The sequence below is a fragment of the Phocoena sinus genome, chromosome 16, assembly GCF_008692025.1.
Source record: "Phocoena sinus isolate mPhoSin1 chromosome 16, mPhoSin1.pri, whole genome shotgun sequence".
NCBI classification, from domain to species: Eukaryota; Metazoa; Chordata; class Mammalia; order Artiodactyla; family Phocoenidae; genus Phocoena; species Phocoena sinus.
The window spans coordinates 46,945,320-46,959,503 of NC_045778.1; the positions used below are offsets into that span (position 1 = coordinate 46,945,320).

The 14,184-nt window shown below is 40.8% G+C and overlaps 2 protein-coding genes and 1 non-coding gene across 10 annotated transcripts in view; 1 reads left to right on the forward strand and 2 right to left on the reverse strand.

Moving 5' to 3' along the window:
- The window catches only part of PAPSS2 (3'-phosphoadenosine 5'-phosphosulfate synthase 2), an 80,556-nt gene extending 72,071 nt beyond the window's left edge, over window positions 1-8,485 (forward strand). For 5 of the 8 annotated variants that reach the window (XM_032608900.1, XM_032608899.1, XM_032608898.1 and 2 more), the window contains 5 exons: window positions 1,768-1,821; window positions 3,023-3,158; window positions 4,211-4,479; window positions 5,554-5,783; window positions 6,583-8,485. In XM_032608900.1, the coding sequence (XP_032464791.1) occupies window positions 1,768-1,821; window positions 3,023-3,158; window positions 4,211-4,479; window positions 5,554-5,783; window positions 6,583-6,724 (831 nt within the window). In that variant the 3' untranslated portion in view covers window positions 6,725-8,485. The remainder of the gene's footprint in view (window positions 1-1,767; window positions 1,822-3,022; window positions 3,159-4,210; window positions 4,480-5,553; window positions 5,784-6,582) is intronic. The other 3 variants (XM_032608901.1, XM_032608896.1, XM_032608897.1) reach the window with 1 other exon arrangement.
- On the reverse strand, window positions 824-950 carry LOC116742071. The gene has a single exon (XR_004346345.1). It is a non-coding gene; the product is annotated as a U6atac minor spliceosomal RNA (small nuclear RNA).
- Window positions 8,486-11,291: 2,806 nt separating the features above from the next.
- The window catches only part of ATAD1 (ATPase family AAA domain containing 1), a 60,136-nt gene continuing 57,243 nt past the window's right edge, over window positions 11,292-14,184 (reverse strand). The window contains exon 11 of the mRNA XM_032608908.1: window positions 11,292-13,854. The gene's annotated coding sequence lies outside the window, so the exon portion shown is untranslated. The remainder of the gene's footprint in view (window positions 13,855-14,184) is intronic.

The window sequence follows — 14,184 nt, forward strand, 5'->3', positions numbered from 1 at the left end:
ATTTGGGGTAACTCTTTCAAAATTTTATCTGCAGTTTAAGCAATGAGGAGAAAGTAAATGTCTAGGTATGGGTATTTGACAATATTCTTGTTAAGTAATTTTCCTGAGCACAGAGTTTAGAAGGGGGGCCATGAAAAAACAAGCAAATCCCTTGCAAATCACCCTTTCTCTACCCAGGGTTTCCTTTGTTTCGGAGGCTGTCCTATGCAATGCAGGATATTGAGAAGCATTCCTGGCCTCTAATCGCTAGATGCCAATAACACACCCTTCCCCACTCCAGTTGTGATGGTCACAGTTGTCTTCAGATATTGTCAGGTGTCGCCAGGACAGGCAAAATCGCCCTCTGTTGAGAACCCTGGCTCTAGCCCAACCTCCCATTCCCTGAAAACCTCTGGAATGCAAGTCATTGTAAACTCCAACATCTGGCCATGACAGGAAATTGAACCAGGGGTATACCATCACCACCTTGATGTCTTCTGAATTGGTGTCATAAATCAATCAGCTTTCTCTCCCCTTTTCTTGCCTCCCTCTTTTCTGCTGCCATTACAGGCTGGCCACACTGTCCTTGGACACTGCAAAAGGCAGTTATGGAATTTGATCAGGGGAATGACTGCACAATTATGATTGACTGAGAAGTAAGACGTTCTGTGATGTTTGTCTCAATGACTGAGAGACACCTGCTCTCAGTCGTGACTTGCGGCACTGCAGCGTCATATGGAACATATTTAAGTTTATAGAAAAAACAAAGGGTTGTCATGTTTTTCTTTGTTCAGGTTGAGATAAGATGAACACATAACAATGTATAAGTTTCAGATGTACAACATAAAAACCATGGTTAGATGTCACAAAGTAGGTGGCAATGCATTACCCATATGTGTGTTGTCAGGCCTGGGGCTTCTTCCATCCATCCTTGTCAAGGAAAGTGCTAACCCTCTCCTTTCATCAAACACTGTCAGGCTTTTCTTTTTCATTACTTTGACCATTCTTCACACCAGGTTCACACCTAATATTTGTGCAACCCAGGGTAACAATATGAGCTGAAGCCCGATACCATATTTAAAAGTTACTTATCTAACTAATAAACTTAAATATGTTTTATCTTTCTACTTTGGCAATATGCTTTGATCACAATCTGGAAGGCCAGGTTCAAATTTAGGCTTCTCGGTTCTGTTCCAGAACATGGTAGTGTGTGGACAGCTGGCTCTTGGCCTGCAGCCAACCCTTCCTTCTCTTTCTATGCTTGGCCTTGCCCCATGCTGTGGAGGCCCTCTGGGTCTGCCTGTGGGCACCCCAGGCTGAATGTCCCAGGTACATATCTCATGGTGGAGAGTAAATGCAGACTTCAGGTGGGCCTGCCCACCAGGGTTTCCTTGCCCTGACAGAAGGGGCACAATTGAAGACCCAGAGTTGGGCCATCTAAAGTGTGGGACAAAGTATAGATGGTTCTTTCTAAAAGTCTCCATGTTCTGTTCCTTACCCACCCTTCCCTGAAGTCACTTTTTCAACTGAGACTGGGTATCAAAAAGTAGAGTATTTATAGTGACCTCAGTGAAAAATGAGTCTTGTCATCCGTCTATCATCTATCTACCATCTATCTACTTATTTAGGTAAAAAACATGTAACATAAAATTTACCATCTTATCCATTTTTAAGTGTACTATTCAATTAAGTATATTTACATTGTTGTGAAACAGATCTTCAAAACTTTTTCATCTTGAAAATCTGAAACTCCATACCTATTAAACAACAACTCTTTCCCTTCCCCAGACCCTGGTATCAACCATTCTATTTTCTATGAAGTTGACTACTTTAGATACCCATGTAAGTGGAAAAATACAGTATTTATCTTTTTGTGAATGGCTTTTTCACTTAGCATAATGTCTTCATGCTTCATCCCCCTTGTAGTCCCTGGCTGGATTTCCTTTGTTGTGAAGGTGAATAATATTCCATTGTATGTACATCATTCACATTCATTGTTCATCCATTCATCTTTCAATAGATATTTGGGTTGCTTCCACCTTTTAGCTATTGTGAATGGTGCCGCTATGAATATGGTTGTGCAAATCTCTGTGAGACACTGCTTTTAATTCTTTTGGATATATACCCAGAAGTTGGATTATTGGATCATGTGGTAGTTGTATTTTTAATTTTTTGAAAAAACTCCATACTGTTGCACCATTTTACAGTCCCACCAACAGTACAAAGGGGGTTCTCCACATCCTTGTCCACACTTGTTATTTTCTGTTTTTGATAGTAGCCATACTAATGGGTGTGAGGTTGCATTTCTCCAGTGATGAGTGATGTTGAACATCTTTTCATATCCCTGTTGGGTTGGCCATTTGTACATCATATTTGGAAAAATGTCTGTTAAAGTTGCTGATTTTTAAATTAGGTTATTTAATATTTTATATCAAAGAAGAATATCCACATGATAGAAAAAGGCTATTCAGATACTCTTCCCTTTTCCAACTACCTATCCATAAATATTTCTTTTTTAACATACATTCTTTGAGCGTGCCTGGCACATTATGTGAATTTTCTTTACATATTTCAGCCAAAATAACATATTGCCACAGAATAAATGCAAAAGTAGATACGAGAATCCAGCTGCCTTCTATTAAGTCAGATAATGAAGAGATTTGCAAACATGTAAAACAATGCCATTTTTCTCTTATGTTTTAGGAAAATATTTTTCAGTAAAAAAATGTTTATGTTAATATTTAATAGACTTATTGTTAGTTTTAAGTCGATAAATATTTTTAAGGGAATTAAGTTTTAATTTCTAATACAGAAAATTATAGATATAACCAATATAAACAAAAGCTCTTTGCAGGTCCTCAATAATTTTTAAGAGTAATAAAGGATTTGAGAGACCAACAGGTTTGATAATACTGTGCTTGAAATGTTGAAGAACTGAAGGCAGTTCTTCAAGTAAGCCAAGATTGGTTCAGAAGAAGAAAAAATTTTAGATAAAATGGTAAACAGTATTAATCACTAACAACTTTAATAACGGTCTTTCTAGATGGTGATGGAAAGTGGGGATTGGCTGGTTGGTGGTGACCTTCAGGTGCTGGAGAGAATACGGTGGAATGATGGGTTGGACCAATACCGCCTGACACCTCTGGAGCTCAAACAGAAATGTAAAGAAATGAATGCTGGTACGTAGCCTGGCTCTATGGCATTTGTTAATGCTCCTACCCTCCTCTGCTTACATAATTAAGGATTATCAGGAAACAGCATGTTTATAGTTTTGAAAAGTTGAAAATTTTTATCATCTTCTATTGATATCTGTTGATATAGAAACACCTTATAAAGTTGAACTACTGCAATATTATGCAGTAGTTAAAAATATGCACTGACCCAGAAGGATACCCAAAATATATCTATTAAGTAAAAAGCAAACTGCAGAACGGTATGTATAGAATAATTCTGGAAAACAAAATAAAATGTAATAATTGCTTTAAAAACGCAAACCTACTTCTGTGTGTAGCAGAAATCTCTGGCAGCATGTGCACCAGACTGCAGATGGCAGGGGCTGCCTCCAGGGGTAAAGCAGGACCAAGGGGAAGGGGAGATTTTCACTTTACATATTTTGAAAAAGAGAGAGAAAAAGTAATGATAGGATGATGGATGATTTTTAAATTCAATTTTGGGCTTTTCTGTATTTTCTAAGTTTTCTATGATGGATATATATTAATTTATTTCATAACCAGAAAGAAAAAAAATTAAGGCTCTCAGGAGTTCATCACTAATTGGAGAAGTTTTGAAGGCTTCCCTAAAGTGAGGGAGAAATATTTTTATATCTTTAAACTGTTAAACTTTTGCACAGACCCCAGAAAATGTTCCTTATCAATATTCACTTCCCAGGGAAATGAGGCTGGAGCAGGGTGCAAGAGGACTGATCAGTACTGGCCCCTGCCTGAGCCTTGGTTTGTAGGAAAGGTCCTGGCAACAAATGTGTTCATTTCTGAGTCAGGCTCTCCCTTTAGGGCTTCCTACCTTTGTGTCCTATTCCTGTCTAAGCAGTCTGGCACTGGTTGGTACCTTTGAGGTAACACCCCTAAAGATCCAGGTGGATTCTCCAGCCGGTCCTTAAAAGCAAGTGGATGTAACAAGTTCACTGAACAATAGACACAGCTGCACCTTTTCGTTTCTGTTCTTGCAGACAGTGCATGTCTTTGACCTTGGTGTTTCTGCTTTCCTTTCCCAGACGCAGTGTTCGCATTCCAGTTGCGTAATCCTGTCCACAACGGCCATGCTCTGCTGATGCAGGACACCCGCCGCCGGCTCCTGGAGAGAGGCTACAAGCACCCGGTCCTCCTGCTGCACCCCCTGGGGGGCTGGACCAAGGATGATGATGTGCCCCTGGACTGGCGGATGAAGCAGCACACAGCTGTGCTTGAGGAGGACGTTCTAGATCCCAAATCCACCATCGTGGCCATCTTCCCATCTCCTATGTTGTATGCTGGCCCCACAGAGGTAAGCAGCTCCCTGGGCTGGGCTATGGGACTCAGCATCTAATTTTACTTAGACGAGCCAGTGAGTTTCTGGGATTCTTCTTCATGAGCAGATTCTAAAATCTTCTGGTCTCTTTACTTTATCCAATTTAATTATGTTTCCATATAGTATTTGTGAAAATGCTAGAAACACCAAATCAAACCTGTCATACACTGCCTTTGAGACTGTGGAAGTTGGTATGTGAACGAGGTGTTTAATACAGCTTACCTGGGTTACAGGGCAAGATGTATCTAGCCCAGTATTTCAGCAGCTCCAGTTACTCTTAAGTGATTCACCATGCTCGGTGAGCTATATAAGAAGGGAGAAGACGTCTTTAAAACCTTAATGTCTCCCTTTCATCATAACACACTGAGCCTATCAAACAGAGACTTTCTTTGTCCCACTGCACCACCAGTGTAGTGGATTTCAACAAGTTTACAGGAACTATGATGAACTGAAAAGGTCTCAGCCCTTTGGAATGCTCCAAGCTGAGTTTAATGAATTAATTCTCTTCAACCAGATCAAAGTTCCAGGCCCCTGGCTTTCTTCCCCATCCTTTATATTTCTATCTGAGCTCTAAAGAGGGCAACTTATTTTGAAATCCCAATGCTGTGTCGAAATGGAATCAGTGTCTGCGTATGAAGGTTAATTTGCTCATTACTGACAGTCAGATGGTAAGAGATATTGGAGTTTGTAATTTCCCTTAAACTGTGATTTATTTTGAATAGGGAGGAACTGGAAAGTAAAATCCACATAGTTCTGTGGAACAGTAAGATCTGAGTGTCACTGGTCTGTTAGTCTGGAGAAATTAGGAAATATAAATTCATGGTCTAAGAGGGAGGATTCTTACCTTTAAAGCTCCTATATCCTACCCAGTATAACCAAAAAGATGACAAGAGCAGGAGTCTTGAACACCTCACTGATTTCCTTGCAATTATTAGTTGACCCACATCGCTGAATTACTTTTAAAGCAGAATAAAGGGGTGTCTCCATAAACAGGGACCCCACAGGATTGGCCAGTGATGACCAGCATGTCCTTTATGTGATGTTTCCTAGGTCCAATGGCACTGCAGGTCCCGGATGGTTGCAGGGGCCAATTTCTACATTGTGGGCCGGGACCCTGCAGGAATGCCCCACCCTGAGACCAAGAAAGACCTGTATGAACCTACTCATGGGGCCAAGGTCTTGACCATGGCCCCTGGCCTCACCTCTGTGGAAATCATTCCATTCCGAGTGGCTGCCTACAACAAAGCCAAAAAAGCCATGGACTTCTATGATCCAGCAAGGTAGGTTTTCAGAGGAAAATTCTTATTTTTAATTTTTTTGCGTTACGCGGGCCTCTCACTGTTGTGGCCTCTCCCGTTGCGGAGCACAGGCTCTGGACGTGTAGGCTCAGCGGCCATGGCTCATGGGCCCAGCCGCTCCGCGGCATGTGGGATCTTCCCAGACTGGGGCATGAACCCACGTCCCCTGCACTGGCAGGCAGACTCTCAACCACTGCACCACCAGGGAAGCCCCAGAGGAAAATTCTTTAAATCAACATCTGTACAGCTGGAATGATGAGGCAAAATTTTGGAAAGCTCCCCAGTACATCTCCACATGCTCCTAATTGGAATGAGAGTCCCTTGAAAGCTAAGACCTGGTCTTGCACATTTCGTGCCCCCTAAAGTTGTAGCACAACCCCTTGCATATAGTAGATGGTCCATAAATATTTCTTTTTTAACATACATTCCTTGAGCATGCACTGAGTGCCTGGCACATTATGTGAAAGGAAGTAAACACAGAAAAAGATTTCAATGAGCATTTATAGAGCACGCACCACGCTCAGAGCTCACACAAGTAGGCAGAGCTAATAGAAGACGCCTTCCATGAACTGAGTAGGTACACAGTATTGAATGGGTAGCTGCCACGATTTCCCTTTTTTCTGCCAGTTCCTTTACTGAAGACTTAGTGAATTGCTTATTTTAGAAGATGCAGCATTTTACAGAAAGAAAAAATGTGGTCTCAGAACCCATCCTACTCCTGGGATCTTTAAGGTAGATGTTATTTACGTATGCTGAGTTCTTTGTTGCCACCCTCTGACAGGCACAATGAGTTTGACTTCATCTCAGGAACTCGTATGAGGAAGCTGGCCCGGGAAGGAGAGAATCCCCCAGATGGCTTCATGGCCCCCAAAGCATGGAAAGTCCTGACAGATTATTACAGGTCCCTGGAGAAGAACAACTAAATGCCCTTCAGCACCAGAGTTTCTTTCTGAAGTGCTCTGTGATTTCTTTTTCTATTTTTGTGATCAGATGCTTTGTATCCAACTGCTTCTCAATGATTGACTTTAAAGTTAATGTTTTATAATGAGGTAAAAATGTTGTCTATAATTTAAAGTCAACATATATATACACACACACACGTGTGTGTGTGTATATATATAAAGTAAAACTGAAGACCAAACCTTAGCAGGTAAAAGCAATGTTATTATTTCAGAATGAAATTAGTTGTATTTTCTACTGCATCTGAGCAGTAGGTCCCAGATTTCGTAAAGCTTTGACCATGTGTCTAGTTTACTTGCCAAAAAGTAAAGCATGTCTCCCAGCTTAAGTCTTGCCAACCTGCATTCTCCCATGTTATATACCAGTAGTAAAGGAAATGAGATGGGCAGCCCCTTCTATACAGCTGACAAAAAAAAAAAAACCAAGAAAATCTCACCCCAAACGAGGAGTGGCTCATGTCAAGATTCTTGCTAGTATTTCCCTCGTGCCCGTATCCAGCCTTACTGCCCAGTATCTTAGGTGCTGAACTATGACCTGACTGGAGAAACCAAATGTGTGAAAATGTGAAGTTAATCTCAGAGATCTATGCAACCTAGTTCTGCCACGGAAGTTATATTATCTAATAAGAAAAGAAGTCTTAATAGTTTTCTGTGAATAATGTAACTCCAGTTAAACGGTCTTTTAATTAAATAGCATACAGGGCTTTGATGAAAAGATTTGCACCCAGGCCTCAAACAATCTGGCAATGTTGTGGACATTTAATTTTTCTCCTCTTTGCTGTGGTCATTGTGTCTATGGAGAGGCTGCGCCTATTACCTGCAGCGGCATCAGCTGTGACCAAAAACAATTCAGACCATCAGACTAGCGAGCTGCTGGAACCGGCCAAAAACGCAGGAAGCTCCAAACTTTTCATCTTACAGGTGATCAAACTAAGACGGTGCACAAGCACAGGCTTCATGAAGTAACGAAAGTGCCAAGTCGGCGTTGTGGAAGTACTGGTGGCACTGAACGCGCACCCAGGCCACTCGACTCCCAGGCTGGTGCCTTGTCTACCCTGTACAACACAGGAGCTGGACCTGGTTTCCCTCAACTGCTTAACAAAACTCCTTGAACAGAGGGCACTCCCTGAACTCTTTGAACAGTGGGCACTTCTTGGATGCTGTAAGGTCCGGAGTTTTCTAAACCCAGCTGATTTTATTGCAGTTGAAAAAAGTAATTTCCCAAAGACTCATGCTGTTCTGAAACATTCAACCTCTGATGGCTTTACCTTCTGGGAGGCACTCTTGCACCTTCTGCATAATTCCTTGTTACTAAGGAATATATGAAGAAATAGTACCTTTTGTACATAGGTCTCTCTGGAAGAGACTTAAGACTGGAAAGAGAAAACTGTGATTTTTTTTCATACTGTTTTTTTTAAATGCTAAACCAAGCTAATGAAAGTTCTTTTGAGAATAAATCACAGTGGCCACAGCAAAGTATGACTGACTATCTTTAATAGCACAGTGCCTATATTCATTTAATCAGAGGTACTCACTACTGCCTTTTTAAAAAACAGCATATTTATTGAAAACATGAGACAAGATGTAGGTGCCTTAACCAATGTATTTTGTGATTTTTTTAATATATTTAAAACTGCTCTTCTGCTTGAGTACCACTTAGTGCAAATGATTATTTCTATGTACAACTGATGCTTGTCCTTATTTTAATAAATTTCTCAAAATTAAGGCTGAGTCTTTTCTGCATCTCGTATCAAGTGTGCATTGACATCTGTTGGTTGAAGCCCTTGTGACTTGGTATAACTGGAGAGAAACAGCAGCTGTCTTTCAGACCATAATTAAGAGGCTGTTTGTTTACCCTTGTTCCTGTCATCTTTTAAACTGTGCTCTCCATGTGAATGACACATGGTTTCAGCCAAGCACTACAGTTCCTCAGGGACCTCACCCCAGGATTTCAGTGCACTGGGATCTGACAAACTTTAAAAATTTTTCCTAACTCATTGTTCCCTTTTCTTCAAAGTGCCTCCATAGAATTTCACCAGCAGGGTTAGAAGTAGTTGTGCTTCTTCCACACCTCCACTCACCTCAGCAGTTGCTACTGGTGTATGCAAAAAGGATACCTGTTTCCACCCACACTTTCAGTGGCCTTCAGACAGGCCTGCAGCTTTGGGGCTTTTTCCCTCCTTCAGTCCCTGCCTCTCTTCTGTCCTGAAGGCTTCATGCAAAGTTTTGTTCCTGTCCTCACTCCAAACAAAACTGGTGTGATAGCCAGCCCAAACGTGCCACTTGTTACCGCTTCCTCTTTCTCCCCAGATCCTTACTTGCTGGCACCTGGACAAAGTAGAGCAGGGAATGTGTAAGTAGATAAAGATATAAGTGGTGCTGAGGGAGTGCTGAGGGAGTGCAGGGCAGTGTGAAGGGCATATGTAAATCATTCATTCAGATAACGGTGGACTTACAAATCTATCAGCATTTATATCAGGCCACAAGATTCCTTTCCAATCCATCTTCCCTGCAAGAAGAAACAAATCTTAGTGATTTGAGAACAGCAAGTTCATCTTTGTATTTTCCTCATCTTCCTCCTATTAACCTGACTTTTAGGTCTAGCATGGATCTTGAATATACTTTCCTGATGGGTAAGTAATCAGGAAATTAGATGAGCACCAGAGCAATCAACAATGTGTAAAGGTTTGAGAGAACACAGTGCAGCTTTTGCCTTTGAGATTTTGAATGATACAGGTTTCTATTATTTATGTATATCCCACTACCAATAATGCACAAATTATCAAGAATTAACTATATAGATATTTAAAGAATAACCACTAATTTTTTTCTTCTCTCTAGCATTCATTTAATTCTTTGGTCAATATTAGCTATTATTGGGCCACTCATCATACATATTCACCAAATGATTAAAGTGATGTATACAAGCAATTCACTAATACTCCAAGGGTGCCTATTGTTTTTGCTTATATTGTAATTTTATTGAAATTATTACTAAAAATAAATGGATCAATGATGAGCTCGGACATTTTAGTCTGATTAAAACCTAGACAAAATAAAATACTTTTTTACGGGGCTAGGAAAGAGTGATGACGCAAAGAACTCTTGACAAACTGAGAAACAAGCCTTTCGTAGGTAAGTCTTGTAGTTCTTCAATGGCTTATCTTTAGTAACGGAAGTAACCTCCCCTACCCGCCAAGCCATTAGCTTTTCCATAGATTTCCTCATTTGGATTAACTGCAGGAAAGACCAGTCCCAATCAGTAAGAAATCTAAATTATAGAATGTTTTAAAAAGTAATACAGTTTTATTACCTTCAAATACATAAGCAACAAACAGAGGGGCACAGCTTTTTAAATGTCATAACATGTAATTGTTGGCAGCAATAATACATACTTTATTTTGGTAAAGTTCTTATATAGGGTTGGCTTGTTTCAGAAACTCAAACCTGCTCTGCACCTATTTTACTAAAATGTTTGTGAAAGCTCTTACATACTGTAATGTATTAAACACACTTATGGGTAAAGAAAAATCTTGATTATATTTATTGCATAAGCCTGTTTTCCATAAATAGTTCAAAGGTAAACTTCAGCTCAGCACAGGTTTAAAAAATAATGGCCTACTTCCATGTAAACAACTCCAATATTGATCTGGCCTTTTAAACTAGTTAAAAGACTGGCGTCTATAAATGTATTCACCAAGAAGAACCTCCGTTTATGGAAGAAATTAATTCCATCAACCACTAAGGAGGTTGGACCCCAATCCTATCTTCAAATTATAAAAAAATTTATATAAAGTAGCAGATCTTTGGACATTCAAAGTAAACCAACGAAAAAGCTTACAGCTTCAAAAGAGCCCAAGAAACACATTTAATAAACAAAAACATCAAGTACCTGGAAGTGTCTATGACTTTACCTAATGGCATGTTTCAGAACTTATGCCTATTAAAACAAGTCCAGGGACTTCCCTGGGGGCACAGTGATTAAGAATCCACCTGCCAATGCAGGGGACATGGGTTCAATCCCTGGTCTGGGAAGATCCCACATGCCACAGAGCAACTGACCCTGTGCGCCACAACTACTGAGCCTGCGCTCTAGAGCCCATGTGATGCAACTATTAAGCCCACGTGCCGCAACTACTGAATCCCATGCTCTGCAACTACTGAGCCCCTGTGCTGCAACCACTGAAGCCCGTGTGCCTAGAGCCCGTATTCCACAACAAGATAAGCCTCCACATTGAGAAGGCTGTGCACCGCAACGAAGAGTAGCCTCCACTCGCTGCAACTAGAGAAAGCCTGTGCGCAGCAACGAAGACCCAATGCAGCAAAAAAAAAAAAAGCCTCCATTCTTGAAGACTCCAATTTAAAGAAAACAAAAACAAGTCCATTTACCAAGGCTGACACCCATCAGTAGCTAAGAAAGTCACCCAGTTTAGAAGTCCTGATAATCAGGTCAGTATTGCTAAGGCCCCAAAATGTCTATCAACACGGCCACTGTTGCATCAGTGTGCTGTTTAGTGAAAACTGGGATGGGAACTTAAAAGCACGTCTATTTCAGCATTTCCATTATTGCACAGATAAGGAAATGGAAGCCCAAAAATGTGAGATGACGACTCTAAGGACGTGATGACTTGCAGACATATTCACTTGCTAGTTTCCAAGGCATTTTCATATGTTTCTTAAAACAATAACAGAAGGTACACATTATGATTTCTATTTACAGATAAGGGAACAGATGCCCACGAAAGTAAAGAGATTTTGCCCAAGGCTGCACTGTGCACGCGCTCTCTAGCGCACTCTCCAACATAGAGTTCCACGACTGGGACTGAAACTTATAAAGCTGAAAATGAACTTTACGTGACTTATAATAAATCCCTGCACAATTTCTTCTGCTAGAATGTAGAAGGATGCAAAAGACTTTCACTTCCATATAGTAACAAGAAAAGGCCAGACAAAATAAAAATAATACTTTTCCAGGAGACAAGCAAAGAACAGTAGATGCAAGGACTTTTTCATTAACTGACTTCTAGGCAGAAATAAGCCCTTCCGAAATGAGCAGAGAGCCTTGGTACTTTTTTTTATACCAGGGTAGACTCCTGAGAATGGATACAGTGTGTGGAAGAGCAGGCCTCCCTTGGATGGAGAGACTTTGCAGGTAGGTGGAGAATTCAGCCAACACTCAGACAATAGTGATTGAAATCTGGAAACACATTTAAAAACAAACTGCTAGGCTAGACAAGTCCTCTTCCCTGGATTTTTCAGAGAAAATGGCAGAAGAGGGGCTCAAAGTCTTGTGCATTCTCATGGTGACTGGATGCCAGAACCCTGTCAGAACTGAATATAGAGAAGAACCACAAACATCTGAACCTGCACCTAAACCCCTCCCAGCTCAAATACTGCCAAGATCAAAAGGCAACTGCCTGAGAGGGTAGGGGTTGGGCTAAGCCTGGTCTACTCAATCTTGTTAAAGCTACAGCCCAGACTCAGCCTAACTCTTCTCTAAGAGAAACGGCAATGATCAGCCCTTCACGCTAACTGCCTATCAGAGGAATGGGCTTGTACTTCCTGGAAATAAAACAAAAACCCATGTTATACTTCAGTCTCCACTGTTCTGTTTTACACCTACTATCTGTAACAACATAAATTACAAGTTAAAAAGTGATCACCTGGCTGCAGAGTTGGGCATGCCAAGTAGCAATCCATCATCAAGTGGTAAAGCTTATGGGACTGGACCAAACAGTCCCTAAAGTCCTGTCCACACAAACTGTAATGTATATTGCTCATATGTCCAGCATGCCCACTGGAGTCATAATACTGCCCTTGGCAGTACTAGCTTCGTGTGACCAGCTGGCCATTTACCACTTTCTTGTCTAACCACATTCTCCACAATACTCAATTTTCTTCGGATGAAACCCCACTCTCCTTTTGCAGTTGACCAGCAAATCCAGATACAGTTGGCCCTTGAACAACGGAGGGGTTAGGGGTGCCGACTCTCTTCACAGTCAAAAATCCCCGAATAACTTATAGTCGGCCCTCCGTATCCACAGTTCCCTGTATCCGTGGTTCTGAACCTGCAGATTCAACCAACCACAGACTGTGTAGTACCGTGGTATTTACTACTGAAAAAAGTCTTGAGGGTAAGTGGACCAATGCAGTTCAAACCTGTGTCATTCAAGGGTCAAGTGTACTTTTGCTCTCAAACCATTTAAGCCAAAGGAGTTCCTGAAGGGTCATGCTCTCAAAGCTCCAGAACCGCCAGGAGGTGATTTTTGACCTGGCTTTGCACACTTCCAGGATTTTGAATCTTGAATGGGGCAATTTAAAGATAAACATCTGGAGTTCATTTAATCCAGTAGAGGAATGAAAGCAAGATTCTTAAGCAATTCCTGTTAAAAAAACTTATGGAGCTTTCAGAGTTCCTAACCTGAGTCCAGTTCTTCAGCTTCCCTCTGATCTTAAGAGCTCCTCATATCCTTCAAATAAATCCTTTATTGCTTAGGTCAGCTAGAGTTGATTGCCTGCGATGGAACCCTAACTGGTACTCTTCACAAGGCTATGACTGTGGCCCGGGAGACGATGCTCATCTCCCTCAGACATGTCTGCAAAGGACTTTATTTACTGGATGATATATTACCATCCCGTTTGAATATCTTGGTCATTCTTAGAATTTCTGGAAGCTATGTATCTTCAGGACAGTGAGGCATACTCCACTGTGTTCTATTCTCAGCTCCAAATCTTGCATGTTGGTAATTATTTCAATGTTTGGCTCTAGTTTTAAAACTGAGCTGTCATGATTCACGAACCTGTGTCCTTGATGCATTCCACAGCAGCGCTAACATTCACGGAAACTGTATCTCACAGCAAACAAGCTTTTATCTAAAATTGTTCTCAAACAGATTTATAACAGTAAATATTAGACAATCACACCCTTATGCGGTGTTAGTATTAACAGTGTAAAATTCACACCAGTGTTAACGAAGGAGGTTTAATTTTTACTCACATGCTAAATGGTTTTTTTTAGGTTTGATCTCATTTGCTTTTGGCATCTGTGCTATGCAGGCATACCTTGGAGATATTGTGGGTTTGGTTCCAGACCACTGCAATAAAGCAAATCTCTCAGTAGAGCAAGTCACACAAATTTTTTGGTTTCCCAGTACACATACAAGTTATGTTTACACTGTAGTGTAGTCTATTGAGTATATAACAGCATTATGTCTAAAAAAACAATGTACATACCTTAAAAAATACTTTGTTGCTAAAAATGCTAACCATCATCTGACAATGCAGGGTTGCCACAAACCTTCAATTTGTTTAAAAAAAAAAAAGCACTATTTGTGAAGCACAGTAAAACAATGTGTATACCCTTACATCTTTTCTTCAATAAAATTTCATGAACATGATGACCTGGACAGTTTGCGGTACGCGGA